This window comes from Panicum virgatum, chromosome 1K, assembly GCF_016808335.1.
Source record: "Panicum virgatum strain AP13 chromosome 1K, P.virgatum_v5, whole genome shotgun sequence".
Classification (NCBI taxonomy): domain Eukaryota; kingdom Viridiplantae; phylum Streptophyta; class Magnoliopsida; order Poales; family Poaceae; genus Panicum; species Panicum virgatum.
Window position 1 is genome coordinate 19,371,709 of NC_053136.1, and position 22,831 is coordinate 19,394,539.

Sequence of the window (22,831 nt, forward strand, 5' to 3'; positions counted from 1 at the left end):
TACGCTTGCTGGATTCTCCCCTAGGAGAAGAACGCTTGCCTTGACGTGAAGGTGAACTTGGTTCTTTTTTTAGTAGCCGATCTTTTGGAACGGCCGTTGTGTACTTGTTCAGTAGCTGAGCAAAGGTGAGCTTCTGCTTTGTAAAACTCCCACGCACCTTTGACTCATTAACCTTTCTAGTACCTTCTTCCGGGCGCTTAGGCTTGAAAGTTCTGGGCCGGCCTTTCATCTGACCGGTCTGACCGGTTGAGGCGACCGGTCTAACCGGTCGTGCCTGAGCAGCAGGCCGACGCGTGTCTCGTGAGGAACTCTCTTGCCGCCCCAGGCCTTGAAGCTTTGACAGTGATCTTCAGTGACTCCTCTCCATCAGGAGTCTTCTCCATCGTCACTTCCCTAACCCGAACCTTGTCATTGATATTTTTTGGCCTTGGCTCACCAATGATAACCTTTTTTCCTTTTACTCCTTCGGCTTGTTCCGGCCGAATGAGTACCTTGGCTTCATCCAAATCAATCGTATGGACAGGGAATGACGCTTTGTCATCTTTTACCTCATGCATTGCCAATCGTCCTTCATTAACGGCCGATTGGATTTTTCGATGAAAGATATTGCAATCATTAGTTGCATGAGAAAAAGTATTATGGCACTTGCAATATGCATGCCGCTTTAACTCCTCAAGCGGCGGTATGGCATGAGACAACTTGATGTTTCCACTTCTAAGCAATTCATCAAATATACGATCACACTTAGAAACATCAAATGTGAAACGAACTTGTTCTTCCCGATTCTTTGGAATCGGTTTAAGCGATGAACAAGAACATGGCTTAACTTCTGATGGCCATATGAACTCAGCAACTTTCTTTTTCTCATCGTCCGAATCAGATTTACAATCAATATGTATGGACCGATGAGCATCTTTGGCGTTCTGGAGTCTAAATTCTAAACCCAAGACTTCCATGTGCAAATAATTAATAGTATGGTACTCAAAGCCTTCGAGTTCTTTTTTTCAAATAAGAACGCAAACCATCAAAAGCCAAATCAGCCAATTCCTTTTCAGAAACTGTTAAATTGAAGCATCGGTTTTTTATATCTTTAAACCTTCGGAAGTAATCCGAAGCAGGCTCATCTTGGCCTTGCCTAACCGATGCCAAATCTGACAGTTTAGTTTCATTGTGCCCATTATAAAAACGATCATGAAACTTACATTCCAACTAATTCCAAGATTGAATAGAACTCGGGGCCAATGAAGAAAATCAAGAAAAAGCGGTTCCAGTCAAAGATAATAAAAATAAGCGAATGCGCAAAGCCACATGGAAACCAGCTTTTCCTAATTGTAAGATATATTGGTCAATGTGCTCCCAAGGTGCTCTATTATCATCACCACTAAATTTCACAAAATCAGGAACACACCAACCAGCAAGAAAAGAAACTAAATCAAATTCAGCAGGATATGGCTTTTGGTATAATGTAGAATTACCTACATCCACACCGAATTTAGTTTTCATCGCACTAGCCGGATCCTCTTTTAACCTAGCGGGATCGGCTTTGCATCTACCACTCGTGGATGCTTGTGCTACAGAAGTAAGACGATGTTCTATATGATTATCTTGTACCATTGTCTGAACCGAACTTATCGGTGCATGTCCCGCAGAATTTTCATGTACATTAACAACAATAGGTTCATGTGGAGAACCAGATTCTTGTGAAGGAGAAGGCTGCACACAATTTGTCATCTCATTGGTTCGGCTAAGGGTTGCCGAGCAAGGAGTAGACGTGTTCGGTGTAGAGGTTACTGGGCTAACCACTGATGCACCGGTCTGACCGGTCTGTTGGACCGGTCCGACCGGCCTGTTGGACCGGTCCGACTGGCCGGTCCAGCCATGTTTGGCTGTGACGTCTGCGGTAGTAGTGTTTGCCCTTTATAGTAGTTCATCGGCATGGCATATGATGCTTCTTGGGCAGATGCTGGTGTAGCCGATGAACTAACAATTTGGAAAGCACAATTATCATCTACAGATTTTCCTTTTTTCATGATGTCTAATTAATCTTTTAAATCATTCATGGGCTTATATATATTAGCAATCTTCTTATCCATAATAGATGATAATTGGATAAACAAGTCGGAAGATGAAGTGCTTACATTGCCTACTACCTCGACTTGCTTATTCTTGAGCGTGAAGGAGGGCATCACGAAGTCTCGAACCCTCGTGACCTGGCCTTGCTGATTTTTCTTGAATCCCTTCAAGAACTGTGCTTTCAAGTGCTCCCTAACCACCAAGTAATCTTGGCGCTCCTCCTCGCTGAGTTCCTCGATAGATGTGGAGATGTTGCCTTCGTTGAGGTCGGTGATGACGCCAATCTTCTTTGAGAACTACATTAGATCAGTTTAAAAACCAGATTAATCTGTCTCCAGTGGAGTCGCCAAAAAGTGTGTTGACACTAATTTGCGCCAACACACTCGAAAGCGCTAGAACGCGCGGATTGTCGACACGATCTTCACCAACGGGCTCCCTGTGCACAGACTGGTCAGACCAGTTATGGCGACCGGTCGGACCGGTTCTACAGAGAACACCGCGAAAAGCTAAAACCTCGAGCTCGGGAAGGACCCCGTCGGAGCTCGTGGATCTAGGGTTGCTCTGAGGTCGGCAGGCCACTCAGAACATCCTCGAACGCCGTAGAGACGAGCGAAGAACAACAGATAAGATTGGAAAAGTTAGGGTTTGGAGGTAAAAAATAAAGGATAAATGTGTGAATCGATTGGGATTACCCTCAATCGGCCGTTGCCCTTCATATATATAGGGTGAGGAGGTCTGTACCCGTTAGGAATCGAAACCCTAACAAATCCCGTGTCAAAATACAACTGCTAACTCGGATTGGGCGTTTCGGACCGGTCTGACCGCCCCTAGACCGGTCTGACCAGTCAGACCGGGGTGCAGGTCTTCCAGGAGGCATAACTCTCTCATCCGGACTCCGAATTGGACGTTCTACATATGTATTTCGATTGTCTCGACGAGATCTACGCAATGGTGCAGTCCAATTTTTAATTTGACAAACTTGTCTAGACCGGTCTGACCAGTTCATATGAGAGGTCTGACCAGTCTGGCCAGATTGCCCAGAAAATCTTAGTCGTGCCAATTTTGGGTGTCAACACTTTACAACGGAGCACAGGCAACAGAGCAACTTACTTGCACACGCAAAGAACACACCATGCTCTTAGACTACGTGCACCAGCAAGAACAATCACAAAACGAATGAAAGGCAGGTGCGTAGAATAAGCAAGAAGCAAGCAATGGCTGAATGCATGGAAGACATCTAGAAAAGGACAGAATCCCTCAAAGGCTATGAACACCAAGGGAAAACAGTGACAGTGAAATAAGGGGAGCAAAAATCATAGCTTACAACAACCAGAACAGGATAATACGGGATAGTAGAATCTAAAAGATGACGTCTCACGTAGAGCCAACACCGAGAGAAGGGCCAAAGGCCCTGGACCAGGAAGACCACAGCGCCGACCAAGCGAGCGGATCCTGCACGGGAAAAAGCAAAATACCAGATCAGCACAGCAATGTATACGGGCGGCTCTGCATCTCCCCGGATTCCGCGCACCGGCCGGCACACAGACGCGCGCGCACGGAGCACAACTTCGTCCCGCGGCGTTGCGACGCCACCGGGGAGGGGCTCGTCATGGGTACCGGCGGCGGAGGCCAGAAACCAAAAACGGATGGAATAAATAGAAAGGAAAGCACGAAGCAAAAAAGGAGAGGATGGATTGGCGGGACCCAGAAACAAGCATGGCTGGAGAAAGGTCGGTAAGTCTCCGAACTCGTCAAAGAAGATTATCGAAAACGACTGGAGCAGGAACTTACCCGGAAAGGAAAGGAGGAAGACGGCTCTGGTCGGCGACGGGGCCGAGACGCGCTGTAGTCAGCGATGCAGCCGAGAAAATAACGCACAGGTGGCAGGAGAGAGACAGCACATGGCCGAAGTGGCGTAGGAGCTACGCAGACCCGAGCAGGCAGCGGTCCGTCAGCAGCAACGGGAACAGGGCAAAAAAATGCAGAGGCACGGGCGACGCACAGACCGGCCCACCGAGAAACAAAAGGCCCACAGAGAAGAATAAAAATCAAGAACGCGGTGATCAGCAGGCGACATAATCATGGGACACGCGTCACACGGACAGGGCGCACAAATCAAATTACTGGGCATGCAAGAGACACGTGGGGAGATTGGTTTGGCAGAAGGACGCAGAGGCCTCCGGAGTGTCCCTTTTGGTTCAGCGATATATGACTACTAGCAAGATTGGCGCGCTTCGCCGCGCCGGTGCTGCTTGTGAGCGCTGGTGTGTATCTTGTCCAGTCTATACAACAAAAAGCAAGACCTTTTTTAACGGCCGGCAAAGTAATACACAGTACACATGTATCAAGTAACGCCAAAGCATAGAAGTCAAGAACTGGCCACGGCATGCAATCATTCATTACAAAGATATAAAATAAAGATAGGACAATGACAAATGTTAATGATAAAGCACAAATAACTGCATATATGTAGTGGGTCATCTGAGGCTCTGAGCAGCTTGTGCAAGATAGTGGCCACCGGTTATCGGCTGCCCACTTTTAAACTGATACCTGAAAATGAATTAGTACTCAATTTGTTGAAGAGCCGACACATTATTTTATCTTGACATCAATACTTTCAGCAAGGAGACAACATGAGAGGAAAAACTATGGAATTGTGAGAGATATGTAACCGTTCAAATATCAAGAACTAATATTACTACCGTAATTCATAGGACCAAAAAAACATGCAAGAAAAGCCAGCAATGAGAAAAGAAAAGAAACCTATCACCCAAAGGACCAAACCTTTAGAATCAAAGGCGAAACTATCACTACATAGCAATTTCATGATTGCACCTAAAATTTTAAAATAGAAAAAAAGTATATTCATGGTTGTCACTCTTTGGAATTACAATTCATGGGGTAAAGTCTATAAAGGAATATCGGTATATGAAATCAATAACCCCTTAATTTAGTAATCAATAGTAAGAAAAAAGCACATCGCTACATATGGTTGATGCCTTGTTGGGTGCCTTGAGCAACATTCTAAATCCAATGTTTTAAACAAATAATCTGGTACTACTGGGGGTGAACAGACTTATCATGCATGGTTTGAAATGAGAATTCTGAAGGAAAAACACTTTGAGTATATATGCTTAAACTAAACTGATGTACCTTCTTATGTTATGAAGTTCTAGTATACTAAAATCATATATGCCAACTTTAGAACACTTCAGAACATTGGGTACCACAGATTGAGATAGAATTAGACCTGTAACGTTTTTTGCTATGCTGACTACTTCAGAACATTGAATAGCACAAAGAGCTGCAATATATGTCAAAGTATGTTAACAAAGAAAAGACTCGATGGAAATCAAAATAAGCTGAAGTCAAAGCACGATCTACTCAACTATGGAAAAAATTGATACATGTAACTTTCTCTTATGTCGATGTTGGTGGTCCCTGTTCCATCTGGGTAAGCAGAGGTAAATGAGATTACAGGGATCAAAGCAACTTGACGGGAAAGAAAATTAACAACAATGAAGTAAATAGCTTTCATAGCTAAACTATATAGCCTGTTTAGCATGCAAATGTGGGCTAAATTATTCAGATGATTTCCCAATATTGACAGCAAAGTCAAAAATGATTCTATATGAGGTGATATGCAAAGTATAAGAATTGAGGTGCAACATTTATGGTAGGTTTCAGAGTAAAACAACATACCATATACATCCTCAATTATTAAGAAAAAAGAAACTGATTTTAGAACCTTAGGAATATGAAAATGACACATTTATACCATGATGATAATAAGACAATTGGAAGACCAATATCTTTGAATCGAAAGGATTTAGTTGTTTTATAGTGCATAGATAGCCTACCTGTAATATGTTGTAACATGCTCTTTCACTTGACTACATTTCTGTTGTTTTGCAGGTCAATTCATCACCCGTGATGCCTCACTGGGATTGGCTGCGTGCTGGTTGCTCGACACCTGTAGTCATGAGCACACAAAAGGCTACAGGTAGTAGTCGCCGATGAATTTGGGAAAGAAAAGAGGGTACATGAATGGTTTCAATCCACTACTACACCATTTAAGGAGAGAGGGGAGCTAGCTGTACCCACAATTGGCACTCACGCGTGAGGAACAAATATGGTCAGGTGGTTCAGACCTGATTAGCAGAATTGAGACGGACCATCTCCGGCGACGGCGAGGCGTGTGGAGAGTAGCTGCCGCAGGAGGTTGCGAGCGAATCGCCTCTGGCAGAGGAGACGATAGCAACGTGAATCAGCAATGCCGGGGTTGCTGCTGATGGCTCGCTTGCTGGAGATGGCTTAAATCACCGACCATAACATGTAGAGCGTTGCAGTTGCAACTTGCAACCTGTCGGAGCGGAAGGGGGACTGCAGCTATGACAGCGTCGTCGACCGCGAGGTGAGGACGTCCGGCTAGATAACCTGGCACGATCGATTTTCTGGCAGTGAAGAACGCCACGCAGGCTTCCGCTTAGGATGGACGCAACCAGTGGCGGATGCAGGATTGGAGGCAAGGGGGGGCTGAAACAATAGAGATGTTGATTTGTGTGAAGATTTAATGGTGATTTGGAGGTCTTGCTACAGTGTTTTACGTGTAATTAGGGGAGCTTAGGGGGGCTTGAGCCCCCCTAGCCCCCCTCCTGTATCCGCCCCTGGACGCAACCTCTGCTCGGCAGAACACGGAGGCGACACGTTCGTTGGAAGGACGACGTGTGGTGACAGCCAGCACATGCCACGGGCCCACGTGGTAACAGTAACACATGGCTCCGCAGGCCACGGTTTGGTTCAGCGATATGGATGTATAGTTGGTGCTAGGCCGCCGGGTCTATACACCGACAAAATGTGCACATAGTTATATGTGGTTGATACCTTGTAGGTGCCTTGAGAAATAACACATATTCAATGCTTTAAAAAATAATTTGATACTGTCATGGGGCAACATAATACTACAAAATATAAAAGAGGAAATGAGAAAAGAGTCAATTTGATTGTACCTTCCTATCCTATGAAATTTTAAAGGGAAAAAACATCTGAGTATGCTCAATCTAAACTGATTGTACTCCTATCCTATGAAATTCTAGTATACTAAAATACATACTAATTTGAGGTAGAGCAAATTAGAACACTGAGTATAGGCATGTAACTTAATTAGAAATGCAATCTTTTTACTATCTTTCTTTATTTTTTAATAAAGAAAAGAGTATGTGTAATTTCTAATAAGTTAAAATCATTGCAGGGTCTACTGAACTACACACTGTAATTTTCTCTTGGGTAAATTGATTGTCCATGGTCCATGTGGCCAAACAGAGGTAAATAAAGCTATAGGGATGAAAGCAACATGATGGGGAATAAAATTTACAAACCTAATAACAGTGAACTAAATAGCTTCTGTAGGTAAACAATGTACCCTGTTTAGCATTAAGATGTAGCCAAAACTATCCAGATGATTTTTCAATATTGGCAGCAAAGTCAAAGATGATTTATATGAGGTGATATGAAAAGTATAAGAGTTGAGGTGCGCAGGTGCCAGATTTATGGTAGGTTTCAGAGTAGCAAAACTTGCCAAATACCTCCTTGGTTAATTAAAAAGAAACTGATTTGAGAATCTTAGAAAAGGAAGATGAACATATCTGTATCATGTTGATAATAAGATACTATTAAACATTGGGAAAATGATGAAATAGTTGTAGGTTATCACCTTTCCTTTTACTATTCAATGTATTCATCACCCACAGAGATGCCTCATTGGGAATAGCTGAATGGTCGAGCACATATGGTTGACAGACCTGCAGGAAAATCATGAGCACACAAAAGGCTGTAGGTAGGAATTGCAGATCAATCTGGGGAAACAAAAGGGTATACAGAAGGAATTTCATAGGATATGAAGATTGCTCACGAGCGGAGACGTAGCCGAGTAGCTGTTGCAAGAGGTTGCTCACGTGAAGGACCAGCCTCTAGCAGTCTAGCTAGCAGGGGAGCCGCGACGGGAATCCGCAACGACGGGATTGCCGCAGATGATTCATTTGCTGGAGACGGGCCTGCCACCGTGCAGAGCATGTAGAGGGCCGCGGCCGCCGCGGCCTGTTGGGGTGGAAGCGGAAGGAGGACCGCAGCTCCGAGCCTCCGACAGCTTCGTCGTGGCGCTCCGCCTTTTGCACGACCTACCTCTCTCTTCTCCGCGCCCGTCCGCCCGAACAGATCCAGCTGCTGCCTGCTAGCGCCGTAGGAGTAATTGCGTCCGATTTGGATAGAGATCCGCCCGCACCGCTGCCAGCCATGGACGCAAAGGCGGAGAAGTAGCAAGCCGAGCCATCCCCTGCACGCCGCTCGCCTACGCCGGCCGCCCCGACCATGGACAAGGGAGGAGCAGGCACAGACCACCGCTGCTGCTCCTCCTTCGCGCCCCGCTCCTCCTTGCCGCGGGCCTGATGCTGCCGCCGCCTTGCCTCCAGGCTGGACCTCCGCGGGAGAGGAGCTGCCGGCCGGCGAGGCGGATGAACCGAGGCGGGCCGCAGCTGCTCCCTCTGCGCGCTGCTGGGCAGGAGGAGGGGGCCGCGCCGCGTCCTCGACCTCCGGCGCGAGCTTCGTGGTCCGCACCACGGGGTGGAGCTCGAGGAGGGCAAGCCGGTGGCGGAAGAGTGGCGGCGCGGTGGGGGACGGAAGAGGGAGAGAGAGAAGGGAGGGAGAGGGCGCAAAAAGATGAACCAGGCACACACGATTAGCTCACCGGACAAGGAGGCCTCCCGCGGCATGTTCCTCGCATCGCGTACGACCAACGCGAAGTACGGATGGCTGCCAGCGACGCATGGAGAACAGGTGTGCAGCAAGGACGCGCCGAGCGCCGGATGGGCTCCCTTTCTTCCAGCGATATAGATTTACATATGACTACTAGGATGATTGGCGCGCTTCGCTGCGCGAGCAGTTGGGGAACGCAGCAGACCACAATATGCTGCCGAAGTGGCTGCTTTTGCGCTTCTAACGTTGGCTTGCAGCCTCGGACAACGAAGCAAATTGGTAATAGCGTAGTGCAAATCGCAGTCAGTGAAAGCATGAACCGGATCTGACTGTCATAGCAATCAAGACATACTGACAACATATTTTATATGTGATATACAATTTACATATTAGAAGTGTCCTCGGGCAATTGCTGGCATATTGGTGTGGTAGAGAAAGGACCGGGTAGCACAGTAGATCAGTATGAGTCTTCATCACAAAAAGTTAACCACATCAGGCAGTTTGAGACCAAGCCATGCAAACGCAAACACCTCCCACCTGTTCATTGGTCTTCAGGTATAGAGATGTCAGTTACCTATGTGGGTTGTCAAGTTTAGGTAGGTCTGCAACTTGGAAATCACATCATTTTGTGGTGGCATTGGACCATACCATGCTGGATTAGCTACTCTCGCAACACAACTGATAATGTAGAAAAGAAGTCTCAAAGAGGTCAGACCAATGATTTATAAGGGAGCGTAAGTAGGCGTTGGCCATGGAAAGCAACCAAATGGAACATGCCCATCCTACAGGGCAGCAGCCTCAAGAAGTTCAGGTTTGGCATACCATAAAAACAGTAGTGTAAATGCTTATAGACTCAACTTTCCTATACATGTAAATTGAAGGAACTGGCATGAGTGATCAATTATATTTGTGTTCGATTATATATAGTCTAAGATTAATATATTAGCATATTTTACCAAGCATGTCCGCATGTAAGTTTGAATTCATAGAACCTAGCATAGATCTTGAGCCAAATTAATATATAAATCTATGCAGTAACATTAGTACATTTCGAACCTGAACATGTATTTTTGATACGTTGAAACATATTCTGAATGATCCTATATCTCTCATCTGTACATCGTGTGCCTTCATGTGAAAGAACAGATTTTGCCTTGTAGTAGCTAGCAGCTCATTCCTCTTACCAATCTCCCAATTTCCGAGCAATGACAAAAGAAAATGCTCACGGAATTTTTTTTTTGATGGTCACGGAAATAGAATGAAATTCATCTTTAAGAGACCTGTAAGAGTGCAAGGGTTTGAAACAACTCTTCCAATCTTTTTTGCAGTGCCGTTGAACACAAGTAAACAGAATGGTAAATTCTTATCAACTGATAAATACCTGAAGTGAATTAAGTTATGAATACAAACTGCAGAGGTATCCATGTTCTGGGCATGAGAATACAAACTATGAGATAATGAGAGTTTTTTTTTATCTAACCTAGCTGATCCAACGATAGCGGTATGGGTGACTGGGTGAACGCTGATAAAAGCAAAGCAAATTCTACAATTCCCTATTGGTATGTGTTCACCTGAAACAAAATATAATTTGATCCTTGGAAAAGGATTATTCAGTAAAGCAATCTACAATATACTTTTGGTTCAGCGATATGGTACATACTGGAAGAAGGTGCACTGAATTTATTAGCTTGAACTTGAACTGGCATTTCATCAAATACCTTGAGTGGCAGCACTGGTGGAAGGCAAAGTGCTACCTCTGGCGTGGCCAGCCGCAAGCGTGGCCAGATTGACGTGCGGCAAGCACAGAGCAGGAAGCAGGGCAGCGGCAACTTCCTCCTGCCTGCCAGCAGCTGGCAGGATGCCTCAACGACCTTGATGATGGCCCTCGCGGATGTCATTTTGGCGTCGTCAGCATCGCCACGTCGAGGCAGGAAGCGCTAGATGTCCTCGGGCGTGGTAAGTACGACGGGATCAAAACGGAAGAGGAGGCGCCGCGCCAGCTGGCTCGCGCATAGGAGGGCCTCCCCACGGCTGCACGAATGCGCCGCCTTGGAGGCCATCGCAGCCGCCGCTGCCCATGCGCGAGTCGGCGCCGTCAGCCGTCACCTTTAGGCGACGGTCAGGCGCCGGAGACGGTCGCCGACGATTCCTCCGTCCCCTGCGCGCTGGCCTCGGCGGTCGGCGCGGCGGCGGCGGCGGACCGGGACTTGGCGAGCTCGAGGAGGCGGCGGCTGACCTCCTTGGAGTACTACGCCTGGAGGACCTCTATCCCCTCCTTGACAGAGGCTGGGGACGCGCCGGCGGCGGACTCAGAGGCGACGGCGAAGGCCTCGGCCTGGACGGCGGCGGCGGTGCGCTTGGCCTCGGCCTCCGGGACGGCTCCGTAGCGCTGGGAGAGGACGCTGGGCGCTGCGAGCGTTTGCACGATGTGGCGCACGATGGCGTCGCGCGTGCGCTGCGACGGCGGCCAGATGGTGAGCGATGGGAGCAGCGCCTCCGCGGCCTTCGTGCCTGAGGCCGGCGGGGCGGTGTCGGCGGATCCCTCGGGGGGCGCGGGCTGGGTGCCCTCGGCTGCGGCGTTGGGGGCGTCCTCCGGCTTGCTGTGCCAACAGGGGAGGAGGGGCCCGGGATCGTGCCGAAGGGCCGGCGACGGCGCTGCGACTGCCAGATGGAGGAGGCGACGGCGTGCGAGGCGACAGCAGCGAGGCGAGGCTAAGATGCGATGAATGAGGTGGACATGATTTGGTCCACGCACAAGGACGACGCGCAGGTCTGACGTGTGGGCCTCTCTTCTGCCACCAGCGGCGTACGACTGACGTGCCTGTAGAACGGCCGGATACGCGGCCACGACGGCGCGGAAGCCACACGGCGAGCTTGCAGCGCAGAGGCGCTGGATGCTCTCGCTTTCTTCCAGCGATATAGATTTACATATGATTTGTAAGAGAACAATGGAGGAATTCTTTTGCATTCATCCGTAACCTGGAAAATAGAGGAATCAAAATAAACATAGTAATAGCATAAAACAAAAGACATGAAGCGAAATAAGAATAAAATCTGTGGAACATAGTGATTGCATAATTCTTAGTTAGCTAAAATTACAAATGGGTAATCGATCATCAGCGAAGGTAATTACACATGTATTAGAATACCTTAGGAGTGCATAACATGGGTTGAGGGAAAACATGTTAGAGCTTCCATAAAAGAAATAGACACAAAGCAAGATGGATACACTTTTTTCTTTTATGTACAATTAAAAGGTCTGAAGGACACATAATAGTAAATTTTCAAGCCAATCTTTTCACATCAACCATATCACTCTTGCTTGCCAATTCATTTTCCTCATCACTAACAGTCTAACATTATATTATTTATGTTTGATTTCTTTCATAACAAAATAAGAAAACTCTCAGGCCCACAAGTACAAAAGGAAACAGAGCCCTACAATGCCATGACCTGTAATCAAAACTTATTAGTATTAGAAATTGACTAACATGAGAGCATGTTGAATCTACATATACCTAGCTAGCTCCAATTTTAGCACATCTTCAATCTTAATGCAAGGTGCTATATATATATATATATATAGTTATATCAGTATGTTTCTACCGAAAAAAGGCTGATGTATCAATTTTCCATGTAACCCTATCAAGTTAGATATTCAGAATTTTCTCCTGCTATCCCACAAATACCACACACAATGACAAATTGTTCCACAACATTACCTTAAAACTTCAGACAAAGAAGACAATGTGGCAGATCGTTTCATTGTGTATTTAATTGATAAATATCCCCCCTGCAGGTATTAGACTGTTAGTAAATTTTCCCCTTCTCAAACATAGAAGAAACACTCTAGGGTTCGTCCAACATACAATAGCTTAAAGTGAAGACATAATCAAATATATTGTAATCTGTAAGTCAAAGAGGTTAGGGTACATGATATATAAATCTAATGTGGTGGAACAAATTGGGATTAGAGCAGCACAACAGAAATATCGCAACTCCTATAATGCCAAAAATACATTTTGTTTTAGCTCTAGATTTATCAGCAAGTAACTACAAAATTAAATGGCTAGTGCTTGTCCAGCTTATCGAATACCCAAGAAAAAAACTTAGTTGCAATCAACAGAGAGTAGTATACGTGTAGGAGTAGTGGTGATATGGACCTGTCACCTTTAGCCAACATCAATTGATGATGGCGGTGACCCATTCAAGGAAGACCAGGAGGGTGAGGTAGCGAGGTGATGCTAAATCTGCATTCAGAAGCGAAGCACCTCAATCAAAATGGATGTGAGGCCATCGTTGCAGGAGGATAAAGGGGAGAGGGGAGGACAGGTACACGGCTGCCCAAGGTTGCATAGGAAGGATCGGGAACAGAGCCAACAAAGAGGAACGGGCTTGGGTCGGAGGAGGCCAGCAACGGCGCTGCGACTGCGAGATGGAGGAGGCGAGCGACTGTGAGGTGGATGAGGCGACTGACCGCGAGATGGAGGAGGCGAACGACCGCGAGGCCAGGTACGATGAATCAGGCGGAGACAATATGGCCCGCGGTCAAGGAGGATGCGTATATCTTCCATGTTGACCTCCCTCCTGCTACGCGTAGTGGCAGCATTTGCCGCCGGCGACGAATCCGCCGCCGTTTTCTCCGCGCCGACGGCATGGAGCCTTCTTCACGGCCAACAGGGGAGGAGGGCCAAGGGATTGAATCGAAGGGCCGGCTCTGAGGAGGCCGACGACGGCGCTGTGGCTGCGAATGACCGCGAGGCGTGGGGCGACTAATCAGGCACAATCGATTTGGTCTGCGGACATGGGCGACACACAAGTCTCACGTGTGGGCCTCCCTTCTGCCGCGTGCAGCGGCGTAGGATGGACGCGAGTGGCCGGAGGCTGCCGCCTGGGGACTCTCCGTGCAATAACTATTTACTTTGAGCGATATGTGGCACAACAGGACTGGTAAGCAGCGGAGAGGCTCTCGCAGGCCTTCTTTTGGTTGGGCGATATAGAGTTACATATAGCTAAAAGCATGATGATGCACGGATGTCCGGGAGCCGATATTATTGCAACTTGTCCAAAATCCGCACCAATATGGACGTCACCTTATGCTAACTCAACGCCTTGATTAATAAGGGCATCATCACTTTATGCTAACTCAACGCTACTATTTACAATAAAGGGCTTGAAGTTGCACGGATGCTTTATGGTGTATATGTTGCTTGAAGTTGCATGACAATGCCCAATGTGCAATAAAAGGGCTATCTGGTTTGACAGTGAAAGCTGTGAAAGCCGATATTAATAGCAATATGCAAATTTACTGTCATAAATTTGCAACTTCAAGGGCAATATATATGTCCAAAGGGCGATATATATTGCCCTTGTCCTGAACAAAATTTGTTATAGCAATATGCAATATTGTCACCAGAATACTCCTCATCGCACACTCACCGCCACCGCCTGGCCTACCTCTCCCCTTTCCTTGCTATCCTGTCTTCACTGTCCCCATCCTGGAGGCACGGCAATGGAGGTCGTCTTCTCCCACGGCCATCCTCCGCCGCAATCTGCTGGCCGGGTCTGACGGCGACACAACATCGGCGGGCTGCACGCCGAAGGTGCCGAGGGGGACCCCGGCGCCGAGCTCTCATCCATGATACCACGGGTGTTGTTGCTCTTGCGCATTAGCTCTCTACACTGCAGGACTGTGGAGGAGAGCTGACGCCGACGCTCGGTTCCTCCTCGCCGTCGTACGTCGCCGGTTAAGATGGAGATGAAATCGACGGCGGTCTTCACCTAGCTCATCCACCGCTGTAGCCGCACCTCCAGGTCCGCCCCCTCCCTCCCTCCGAGAAATGACCGCCTTCATCCCCACTGCCCCAGTCTCGGCGCTGGAGTTCTGCTTCAAATAATCTTCCTTCTGTCCATTTTTTTCTGTTGGCTTACTTGCTTCTGTGCTTTGGGCCGCTGCTTGATGTCGGCGTCACCGCACGACGCCCATCTGCATCGCATCCACCATGTTTCCAATACGCCATGCCTGCAGCTGTGCAGCGTGTAGCCCGTCATGGAGCTAGCAATAGATCTGCTTGTGGAAGGGCAACGTTCCTATCTGGTGGTGAAGTTGGGACAATCTGAGTCATTATTTTGAACGTTGGGACATTGGTTTCTAATAATGCAATTCATATGCGCAGTAGTATCTTCATAGTTGCGTGAATGGTTTTTGGCCAAATAGAATTCGTGTGTCTTTGTGCCCATATTCTATGTGCCTTCTCTATTAAACTTAGCACTTTACGGTCTTTAGAGTTTCCTCATTACTTTGCGTGTTTGTTTTTCAGGTAATTTGGGAACTTCTGCTGCTATAGATGACAGTAGGAATGTAGGATCCACCGAATGGATCAGAAGCGAGAAGATTGATAAGGCATTCTGAGATGGTAATAAGAATATCTGATGCTTAAATAGATGTACTGCTCCTGACTTAGATTGTTCCATTTACAAACCACAGTAAAATGATACACAATCATATAATATTCATGGCACCACTTTTTCCCATTCAGATTTGAGTTACAGGCTACTGTATTTTTGCCTTAGGTTCCAGTTTCACGTTAATCTTACCAAGCAACTCCTGTTCAACAAGATAAGATTGGAAACAATATAGCCTTTCTGAAAAATTCTCCATGCAAACTCCTTGCAAGGATTTTGTCATTAATTTCGTCAATTTTTTGTGATACAGCATTACTCATATCTTAAATTCGTAGTTGCTAAAAATATTGATTGTTCTCTTGCATCATCATACTTTAAGGTTCATCTTACAATAATATAGCAAAAATAAACTTAAAAAGACATATCCACGCACCTCTACAGGTATGGTAACACCCCAAAGCATAAATGTCAAAGTATGCACATAATGTATTAACATATACTTTTGTGGTTGCAAGATGTGACTCTGTGGCTTCACTTTTGAGTTCTGCATTGTAAGCTCTGCTTCTGTCAGAGTGCTCTGTGAGTCACTCGGCATATCTAATTGGATGGTGTTTTGCTATGGATTATATTTTCCAAATGTTAGAAGGATAGGCACAATTAATCTAAAAGTTTACCTTTAAAATTTATGATGATTTACTTTCTCTATAGTAGTGTTGAGCAAACAAGCATTCAGCTTTAGGATGCAAATTGTAGTAAGCTGGATGTTACTTTCTTCATGGTGTTCCTCATTCAGCTTTAGCGTAAACAGGCTAAATTTTCTGTGTATTTGGTTGCCCTTATGGCTGCTGTACCAAATGCACAGTCGATAGATAATTGGTTTATGTTTGGCAGTGCAAGTTGTATTCATTTGTAATGTCTAGGCATATTTATCTCATGTCTTATGTTTTTTTTTTCAATTCTTGGTGCCTCCATCTATTGCACACTTTGATTAGAGAAAACATAGTTCTCATGATTTGTGAGGTGCCTCCCTTTTTATGTGAACCAAGTTAGTAAACCTGAACATTATGTCTTACTAATTTCATCTTTCCAGTAAAATACTAAATGTTTCTATATGTACTTGAGTACCATGTAGTATAACTATAACATTATGTCTGTTGCAGCAGAGAAATAGGTGATGAAAAAGGACATTTCAACTTTTTTTGAGACCGAAGATAGTTGCATGATGGCCTGTGTTCTCTAAACAAAGCAGCTATCACGGCTAAATTGGAATTTGGGCACGAGAGCAGCTAGCGACGTAAATTATTTGTTATTTAACCATCTAAATGCAAATGTCATGTGTTACGCTGCAACATTAAGCTTTTTCATATAGGCAAGTCGGTGGACGGTGGATTTCATCCATTCACTGCAACCACAACAGAACAACGCTACTACTGAAAGAGAACTGGCAAGAACAGCAGACGCAGGCGCGGCGAAGCGCGCCATTCTTCCTAGTCTATAATCCCAGACGGAAGATTTTGGAGCCGGCTAGGTTGAGTAGATTGTAGTCGGCTGCCGGGGTCTGGGTTCGCGGCGGCGGCGGCGAGGCTGGACGCCGTCCGGTTGTCGGGCGTCCAGGACGTGAGAGGGCAAAATAAAGCTGAGCTGGATTGCTCATACTTTGTTGTCTATTGGAAGAATTGTTTATTTGTGTGAATGAGAAAGTTCAGCTCACTTAATTTTGCATATGGGTTAAGCAGTGCAGCGGACAAAGTGGATTAGTTGAGGAGTACAATGGACTTTTTTTTTCTAAATATGGGTTAAGCGGAGTAGCGGACAAAGTTAATTGGTTCATGAGTAAAATGGACTATTTTCTAAATACTGTTGAACCATATTTCCATCTAAAAATTACATCTATATGAATAAAATTTGTGAGTCCAATATGTGACACTCACGCTTTTGCCATATTAATTTTGACACCATTGCTAGAATGTCAAGATTAGAGTTCATACCGAAATTCGAATTAGTCAAAGGATCAAAGTGTCAATCGTGTGTACAAGCAAAATAACCTCAAAATATTTCAAGGGTTTAGAGGAAAAGAGAGACTTGACACCATTAGGTCTTATTCATTCATATCAATGCGGGATGAATGGATTGTAGTTCTCCGTAGGACATGTGACGTGTCCTACTATTGCATATTGCTATGAATGATTGTGCAGTGCCCCACAATCGAATTTATAATTAATGACAGTAATGAGAGTAACTCACCGGACATATAGGAGGTGACGTCCATATATAATATGGAGAACGATATTACACTGAACAATTTTGTGAATTGGCAATATATGTCCGGGATTTTGGACATAAAGTAGCTAAAAGCATCCGTGCAACTTCAAAAGCCCTTTATTGTAAATAGTAGCGTTGAGTTAGCATAAAGTGATGATGCCCTTATTGGTGAATAATATCATGCAACTTCAAGCAACATATAATGCCCTTTATTGTATATCGCCAAAGATGGACGTCACCTTATGCTAACTCAACTTTATGGTGTATATCGCCCAATGTGCAACATATAATGCCCTTTGGACATTCACTGTCAAACCAGTGAATGTGCAACTTCAAGTTTGTTATAGCAAACTTTCACTGTCATATTGCTATAACAAGTTTGTAAATAGTGACATATAGCTAAATAGTAGGACACGTTCATTCATAGCAATAGAAGTATGTACTTATTTCTCTAGTAAATGACCAGAAAATTGAACCCTTTACACTGTGAAGAGAGGGGGGCTATTTATACCTCTGTTCCTCGGCCAGATATCCCCAATTTGCCCCCTTCCAACTCATGTACAGCTCATTTACAGAGTGGGATTTGGTTCCCCAATTGCCGGTGTACTCAGTCATTGGCATATACTCTGTCCCTGTACATCATCATACTTTCACATCCCTTATGCGGGATGGCTGCCAGCGACGCATGGAGAACAGGTGTGCAGCAAGGACGCGCCGAGCGCCGGATGGGCTCCCTTTCTTCGAGCGATATAGATTTACATATATATATATATATATATATATATATATATATATATATATATATATATATGTGTGTGTGTGTGATCCATTGACACTGGGTACTACAGGTGGGGCCACCGGAATTTGCAGTGCCCATTGACCAAATCGCAAACGCATCCATAAGTGCTGACATATGGGGGGATCGCATCACGACCCAAATCTGGGACATCCTCGTTAAGATTTTCAGAAATTTAAGCAAAGAAACGAGATCATGCAACTCTTCATCGCTAAATAGGGTATTATACATCCATTTTAATAAAAAATTAAGCATTAGTTCCGTGTCTTTGTAACATACTTCTACTAACAAAGCATTTACTGAAAATATAACCGGCAGGAGGATATCGGGCCCAAATCTTCTGCAATAAGATACTGAAGAAGTCAACCTAATCGGGATCGAAACAAGAACAACACCACAAAGGCACTGCAACACTTCCAAGAGGTACTTGGAAGAACGCGCGCACACAGAGGCTATATTATATAGGTAACACGGAGATGTTGTCTATTCCTTAAACAGGGCACTACGACAGTTTCAAGATACATCCCTGGAACTTGCAACATCCCCAGCAGCCACCATGCAAATCGCAAGGGAGATACTTCGATTGTTCACAGCTGTTCACAGATTGAAGAACATAGCATAAGAAACTTGAAAACACAAGCACAGGCACCAGATGTAGAAGTTGTTTTCCCCCCCATTTAAACAACTTCAGTAACTGTTGTTGAATCCCAAGATGGGCCACCCAATTCTTCTTTAGAAGAATGTCCCTTCCGGAGGCTGCACTAGCTTGCGATTGTGTGAGGCAGCCATCTCCTTCTTGAGCTGGATTAGGATGTTTTCCATTGTGTAGTCCCGCTGCCAGTTTGCCAGCAGACCAAACTTCTTTGGATCAACCTACACGGATGTAACCAAATAGAAAATTATTCACTGCAGTTGTGTGTATCCCTTTCTGTATGATCACACGGACATTAGAGAGGAGAGAGAAAGAGGTCTTACCACTCCTGTCTCGTGATTAACACATGTCATGTTGATTCTTGAATGGAATCTGACAGATGGTGGCTTCTCAGGATAATCCTTGTCACAGAACAACTTAAGCTGGTAGATGCGACCCTCATGTACAGTCTGACCAGATAAATAGAAAGATGTGGAGGTGATTTAGACAATAGTTCAAGGAACTCAATGAAAGTAGCAGCATGCACATTCATTAAGTGTTTCTTGGTAACTCTGCAAACATTGGAATTGAGTTACAAATTTATTTCTTCAGTTTCTGGAAGGAAGAACCATCAATTTCAATCCTATTTATGCAACTACAAATTGTTGTGACCAGCTATTCCCCCCACACTGTTAAAGACTGAACAGCAATGTGGGTTTAAAACAAATAAACTACACATGTTTAGGTAAAATAAAAAGATGCAGCTGGGGTTCACAAACAAGGACTAGTTGAAATGTTGCCATGTTCATATTTCAAGAAAAGCAATGGCGAAATACTTGAGAGGATGAGACAGTGCTCTCACATTGTGAGGGCCAATGATGGTACCAGTCCATGACCTCATGTAGATATCATCTGCATCATCCATTCCATAGCTCACTGTCCCATCACCAATGCCCTTCTCTCCACGCTCAAGCTCTTCCAATAGCCTGAAGTTCCTAGGAACTGCAATTCTTATCATATGTCAGTTACACAAGCAGGCAATGCAATGAATTCTACTAGTAATCTACTAAATCAATCTTATATTCTTAATAACAAATACAGATTCCCTCCTATGTTGGTCCAATTGACAGTAAAATAGAAATTTTGATATAAACAAACAAACAACACTAAAGAAAAGCGTCCAACTGAAGTAGAATAAGAAATGGGGCAGAAATAAGGAAGAAGAAGATGATTGATACACAATCAGTATGCAGACAAGGTACAGAAACACAAATGTAACCGAGAAGATGAGTTAATCACGTCCAAAACATTCGCATGGCTGACCCAAAAAAAGAACAACAAATTTTTTTTTATCTCAGTGCTCATCTTCGTGTTGCACAGAAACATCTTTTACACAAACAAAATAAAGGCTAAACCATTTTCTGCTATATAATTCAATAATTCATAGACCTAGATGGAAACGAGAATCACCTTCTCTACATGGGCAAAAACAAAAGACACATGTTTCACTGGTTATCTCCATCTCACCACTCAATCACATTTTCCATGCACTTCAAGAACACTAAGCTCCCTATTGGATAGAACAGACACCTGCAGTAAACGAAAATCATCCCCAACAAGATATGAAAATTCCATGGAAGCAAAAGTGATGCAAATGCATCCACTGCCAGCCATCAGGCACAAAGTGAACAGAAAATATCTTTTTTTCGCGACCGTGCCTGAGCACGTATTTCATTAAGAGGAAGAAGAAAATGTAACCAATACATCTCGAGTTTAAGAACAGGGGTCTTAAACTCACGAGTTCTAAAAGATTTATTACACTGCCAAAACTAGGCGACCAGTAACACGCCCGCACGCCGCTGCGAACACACTAATGTGCCTAAAACGTGCAAGCACCCAAGAAGTGGCTTCGTCTTCAAGACAAGACACGAGCTCGCCCACTGTTTTTGCACGACTGTCAAATGTCCTTCTATTGCGCTCATTCCAGATCATCCATGAGGTGAGGATGACCAAAGAATCAAAGCATTTGCGATCCTCCTTGGCCAGACTCTTACGAGAAGCGGTCCACCAATCCGCGAGATCACACCAGCGTTGTCATTTTTATGATCAAGAGAACATAGCTGCTTACCGAATTTTCATAAAAACTCACTGTCGAGCTGCGGTGCAAACACAATAGCCCTAATCCAAAAATGGCACAGCTCCCCCTCACCCCCCCCCCCCCCCCCCCTCAAGCCCTTATTTATGCAATATAGACTGTAATTCAAACGAGTTATGAGGCAAAGATGCCCACAAGTGAGAAGAATCAGGAGGCCAGCAACAACACGCACTTGATCCCCATGTATTCATAGACTCGAAATGCTTAAAACATTTTACTTTGCAGCAAGAATCACATAATCTAACCAAAATCGGGATATTCCTAGCAAAACCAGCACTAATTACAAGCCAGGTTAAAGCTTTCAAAAGGCTGATAATCCCGCATGCACACAGCCCCCGCCGCTCCTCTAGCCCGCCTACGCCCACATCTAGGTTACCCGCGTCGCGCCATCCAATCAAACATTTAGTCCGACCCAACCCGTATAAGGGCACCGCACACCCGTCCATCTCCGCACCTCCCCGAATCGGATCGCGCGGGGCCAGATCGAGGGACGCGCGCACCACGCCCCAATTAGAGCTAGACCGGATCGGATCGGGAGATCTCGGGGCCAAAACCTCCGTCAGCAAAAAAAAATAAAAAAAAAGAGCAGCAGAAGGGGAGCAAATTCCTCACCGACGACGCTCGATCCGGCGCCGGAGCTGCCCAGCGTCATCGCCGACGGGTGGATCGGCCGCGGGGTGGGGGAGGGGAGGGTTTGGGGGTTTCGCCCGAGCGGAGAGGACGGGGAGGAGGAAAAGTTGCGGCTGCGCACACGCAAGGCGGAAGGGGTCGAGGGCTCGGGGTCGTTGGCTCGCTCGCTTTCCTCTTGTTCGTTGTGGGCTGCTTCGGGTAGGGTGGAAGGATTGTGACCGCGGACGGGAGACCGTCGTCCATCGGGAAATCAACGGGTGATGTTGATTGGATTTCTTTTATTTATCGTGGTGAATGAATTCTTGTCGGCCTACGGACAAATATATTAATATCGTCTAATAGGTAGTCTCATGCATAATATATAATTTTGAGACGATTTATTAGACAACTTATACAACATGTTGTTTTATAGGTTGTCTCATAGAAACTCTTTCATTCCTTAATTTGTGTAAATAAAAAAAAGAATGGCGTATGTTGCATGACAACTAAAACTCGTATAATGGTGGCTTAGTTGTCTCATAGTTCTAATTTAGCTTATGAGGCGGTTGTCTCGCGAAACAACGACTTCTTTCTCTTTCCTCGCTCTCTCTTCTCCACATCACTAAAAATCCTATATGGCATTGCATGAGACGAGTTATGAGACTGTTGACGTGTAGCAATGTACATGCTCTATGCCCTTAAAAATGGACACATTGGAGTGCTCGATAATTATATAAAAAAAGTGCTCGATAATTTTATCAACTTCCCGGTCCGGCGATCATGGATGCTAATAGAGGAAATTTCTTTTTTGGTTCTAAAAGATAACTCAACTTCTGTTTTGATCCTAAAAAATTCCTTCCCTATGTGACAGCGAGTTCTAATTTTGATTCCTCATTTGATATTTTTCATCACTTCACTGAGATAAATTGGGCAAAATGAGCTGCAAATCACTTAAAAATCACGAATGTTTTTAGGAGATAAAACAAATGAAGACAACCCCATACGTTTTGAAAACACACACATGTACCTTTGTAATTTTCAAAATGAAATTCACAAAATTAGGGTGCTTTTTAAACCTATCTAAATTTTATGGCACCAAAATCCTTTTAGAAAATTTTGGAACACAACTATTATTCTTTGCATTTGCTGA

At 45.1% G+C, this 22,831-nt stretch overlaps 3 protein-coding genes and 2 long non-coding RNA genes across 9 annotated transcripts; 1 reads left to right on the top strand and 4 right to left on the bottom strand.

Annotated features, from left to right (window-relative positions):
• Positions 1 to 4,413: 4,413 nt before the first annotated feature.
• Positions 4,414 to 6,182, bottom strand: LOC120698666. Its single transcript, XR_005684977.1, has 2 exons — positions 5,934 to 6,182; positions 4,414 to 5,523 (listed from the first exon to the last, which is right to left on the bottom strand). It is a non-coding gene; the product is annotated as an uncharacterized LOC120698666 (long non-coding RNA).
• Positions 6,183 to 6,610: 428 nt separating this feature from the next.
• On the bottom strand, positions 6,611 to 10,721 carry LOC120653663. The gene is made up of 3 exons (XM_039931359.1): positions 10,484 to 10,721; positions 7,985 to 8,810; positions 6,611 to 7,874 (listed from the first exon to the last, which is right to left on the bottom strand). The coding sequence occupies exons 1-3, from the start codon at positions 10,719 to 10,721 to the stop codon at positions 7,814 to 7,816; spliced, it is 1,125 nt and encodes a 374-aa protein (XP_039787293.1). The 3' UTR covers positions 6,611 to 7,813.
• LOC120698671 lies at positions 9,159 to 13,775 on the bottom strand. Of its 2 annotated transcripts, XM_039982389.1 has the most exons (3): positions 12,994 to 13,775; positions 12,546 to 12,616; positions 9,159 to 11,802 (listed from the first exon to the last, which is right to left on the bottom strand). In XM_039982389.1, exon 3 carries the CDS (start codon positions 11,789 to 11,791, stop codon positions 11,072 to 11,074), a length of 720 nt encoding a protein of 239 aa, XP_039838323.1. In that variant the 5' UTR covers positions 11,792 to 11,802; positions 12,546 to 12,616; positions 12,994 to 13,775; the 3' UTR covers positions 9,159 to 11,071. The 2 variants fall into 2 exon arrangements, 1 of the variants encoding a protein (XP_039838323.1); XR_005684980.1 differs by lacking the exon at positions 9,159 to 11,802 and having other exon boundaries at positions 12,043 to 12,616; positions 12,987 to 13,750.
• A 475-nt stretch (positions 13,776 to 14,250) lies between these two features.
• Positions 14,251 to 16,977, top strand: LOC120698682. Of its 3 annotated transcripts, XR_005684983.1 has the most exons (4): positions 14,251 to 14,426; positions 14,512 to 14,637; positions 15,144 to 15,807; positions 16,389 to 16,977. It is a non-coding gene; the product is annotated as an uncharacterized LOC120698682 (long non-coding RNA). The 3 variants fall into 3 exon arrangements; XR_005684981.1 differs by having other exon boundaries at positions 14,251 to 14,637; XR_005684982.1 differs by having other exon boundaries at positions 14,251 to 14,637; positions 15,144 to 15,239.
• Positions 16,978 to 18,611: 1,634 nt separating this feature from the next.
• Positions 18,612 to 21,869, bottom strand: LOC120698691 (ubiquitin-conjugating enzyme E2 variant 1C). 2 transcript variants are annotated; one of them, XM_039982409.1, is made up of 5 exons: positions 21,685 to 21,850; positions 20,388 to 20,507; positions 19,780 to 19,919; positions 19,262 to 19,387; positions 18,612 to 19,159 (listed from the first exon to the last, which is right to left on the bottom strand). In XM_039982409.1, the coding sequence occupies exons 2-5, from the start codon at positions 20,437 to 20,439 to the stop codon at positions 19,019 to 19,021; spliced, it is 459 nt and encodes a 152-aa protein (XP_039838343.1). In that variant the 5' UTR covers positions 20,440 to 20,507; positions 21,685 to 21,850; the 3' UTR covers positions 18,612 to 19,018. The 2 variants fall into 2 exon arrangements, with proteins under 2 accessions (XP_039838343.1, XP_039838347.1); XM_039982413.1 differs by lacking the exon at positions 20,388 to 20,507 and having other exon boundaries at positions 21,685 to 21,869.
• Between the last annotated feature and the right edge of the window lie 962 nt (positions 21,870 to 22,831).

Coding starts and splice junctions, on each gene's coding strand:
- LOC120698671 (XM_039982389.1), bottom strand. CDS start 11,791: ATGCAAAAGAATTCCTCCATTGTTCTCTTACAAATCATATGTAAATCT.
- LOC120653663 (XM_039931359.1), bottom strand. CDS start 10,721: ATGACATCCGCGAGGGCCATCATCAAGGTCGTTGAGGCATCCTGCCAG. Junction 8,811..10,483: donor ATTCAGTGCACCTTCTTCCA/GTATGTACCATA, acceptor TTGTCCGGTGAG/CTAATCGTGTGTGCCTGGTT. Junction 7,875..7,984: donor ACTCGGCTACGTCTCCGCTC/GTGAGCAATCTT, acceptor ATTTTCCTGCAG/GTCTGTCAACCATATGTGCT.
- LOC120698691 (XM_039982409.1), bottom strand. CDS start 20,439: ATGGAGATAACCAGTGAAACATGTGTCTTTTGTTTTTGCCCATGTAGA. Junction 19,388..19,779: donor CCATCATTGGCCCTCACAAT/GTGAGAGCACTG, acceptor TTATCTGGTCAG/ACTGTACATGAGGGTCGCAT. Junction 19,160..19,261: donor TTAATCACGAGACAGGAGTG/GTAAGACCTCTT, acceptor ACATCCGTGTAG/GTTGATCCAAAGAAGTTTGG.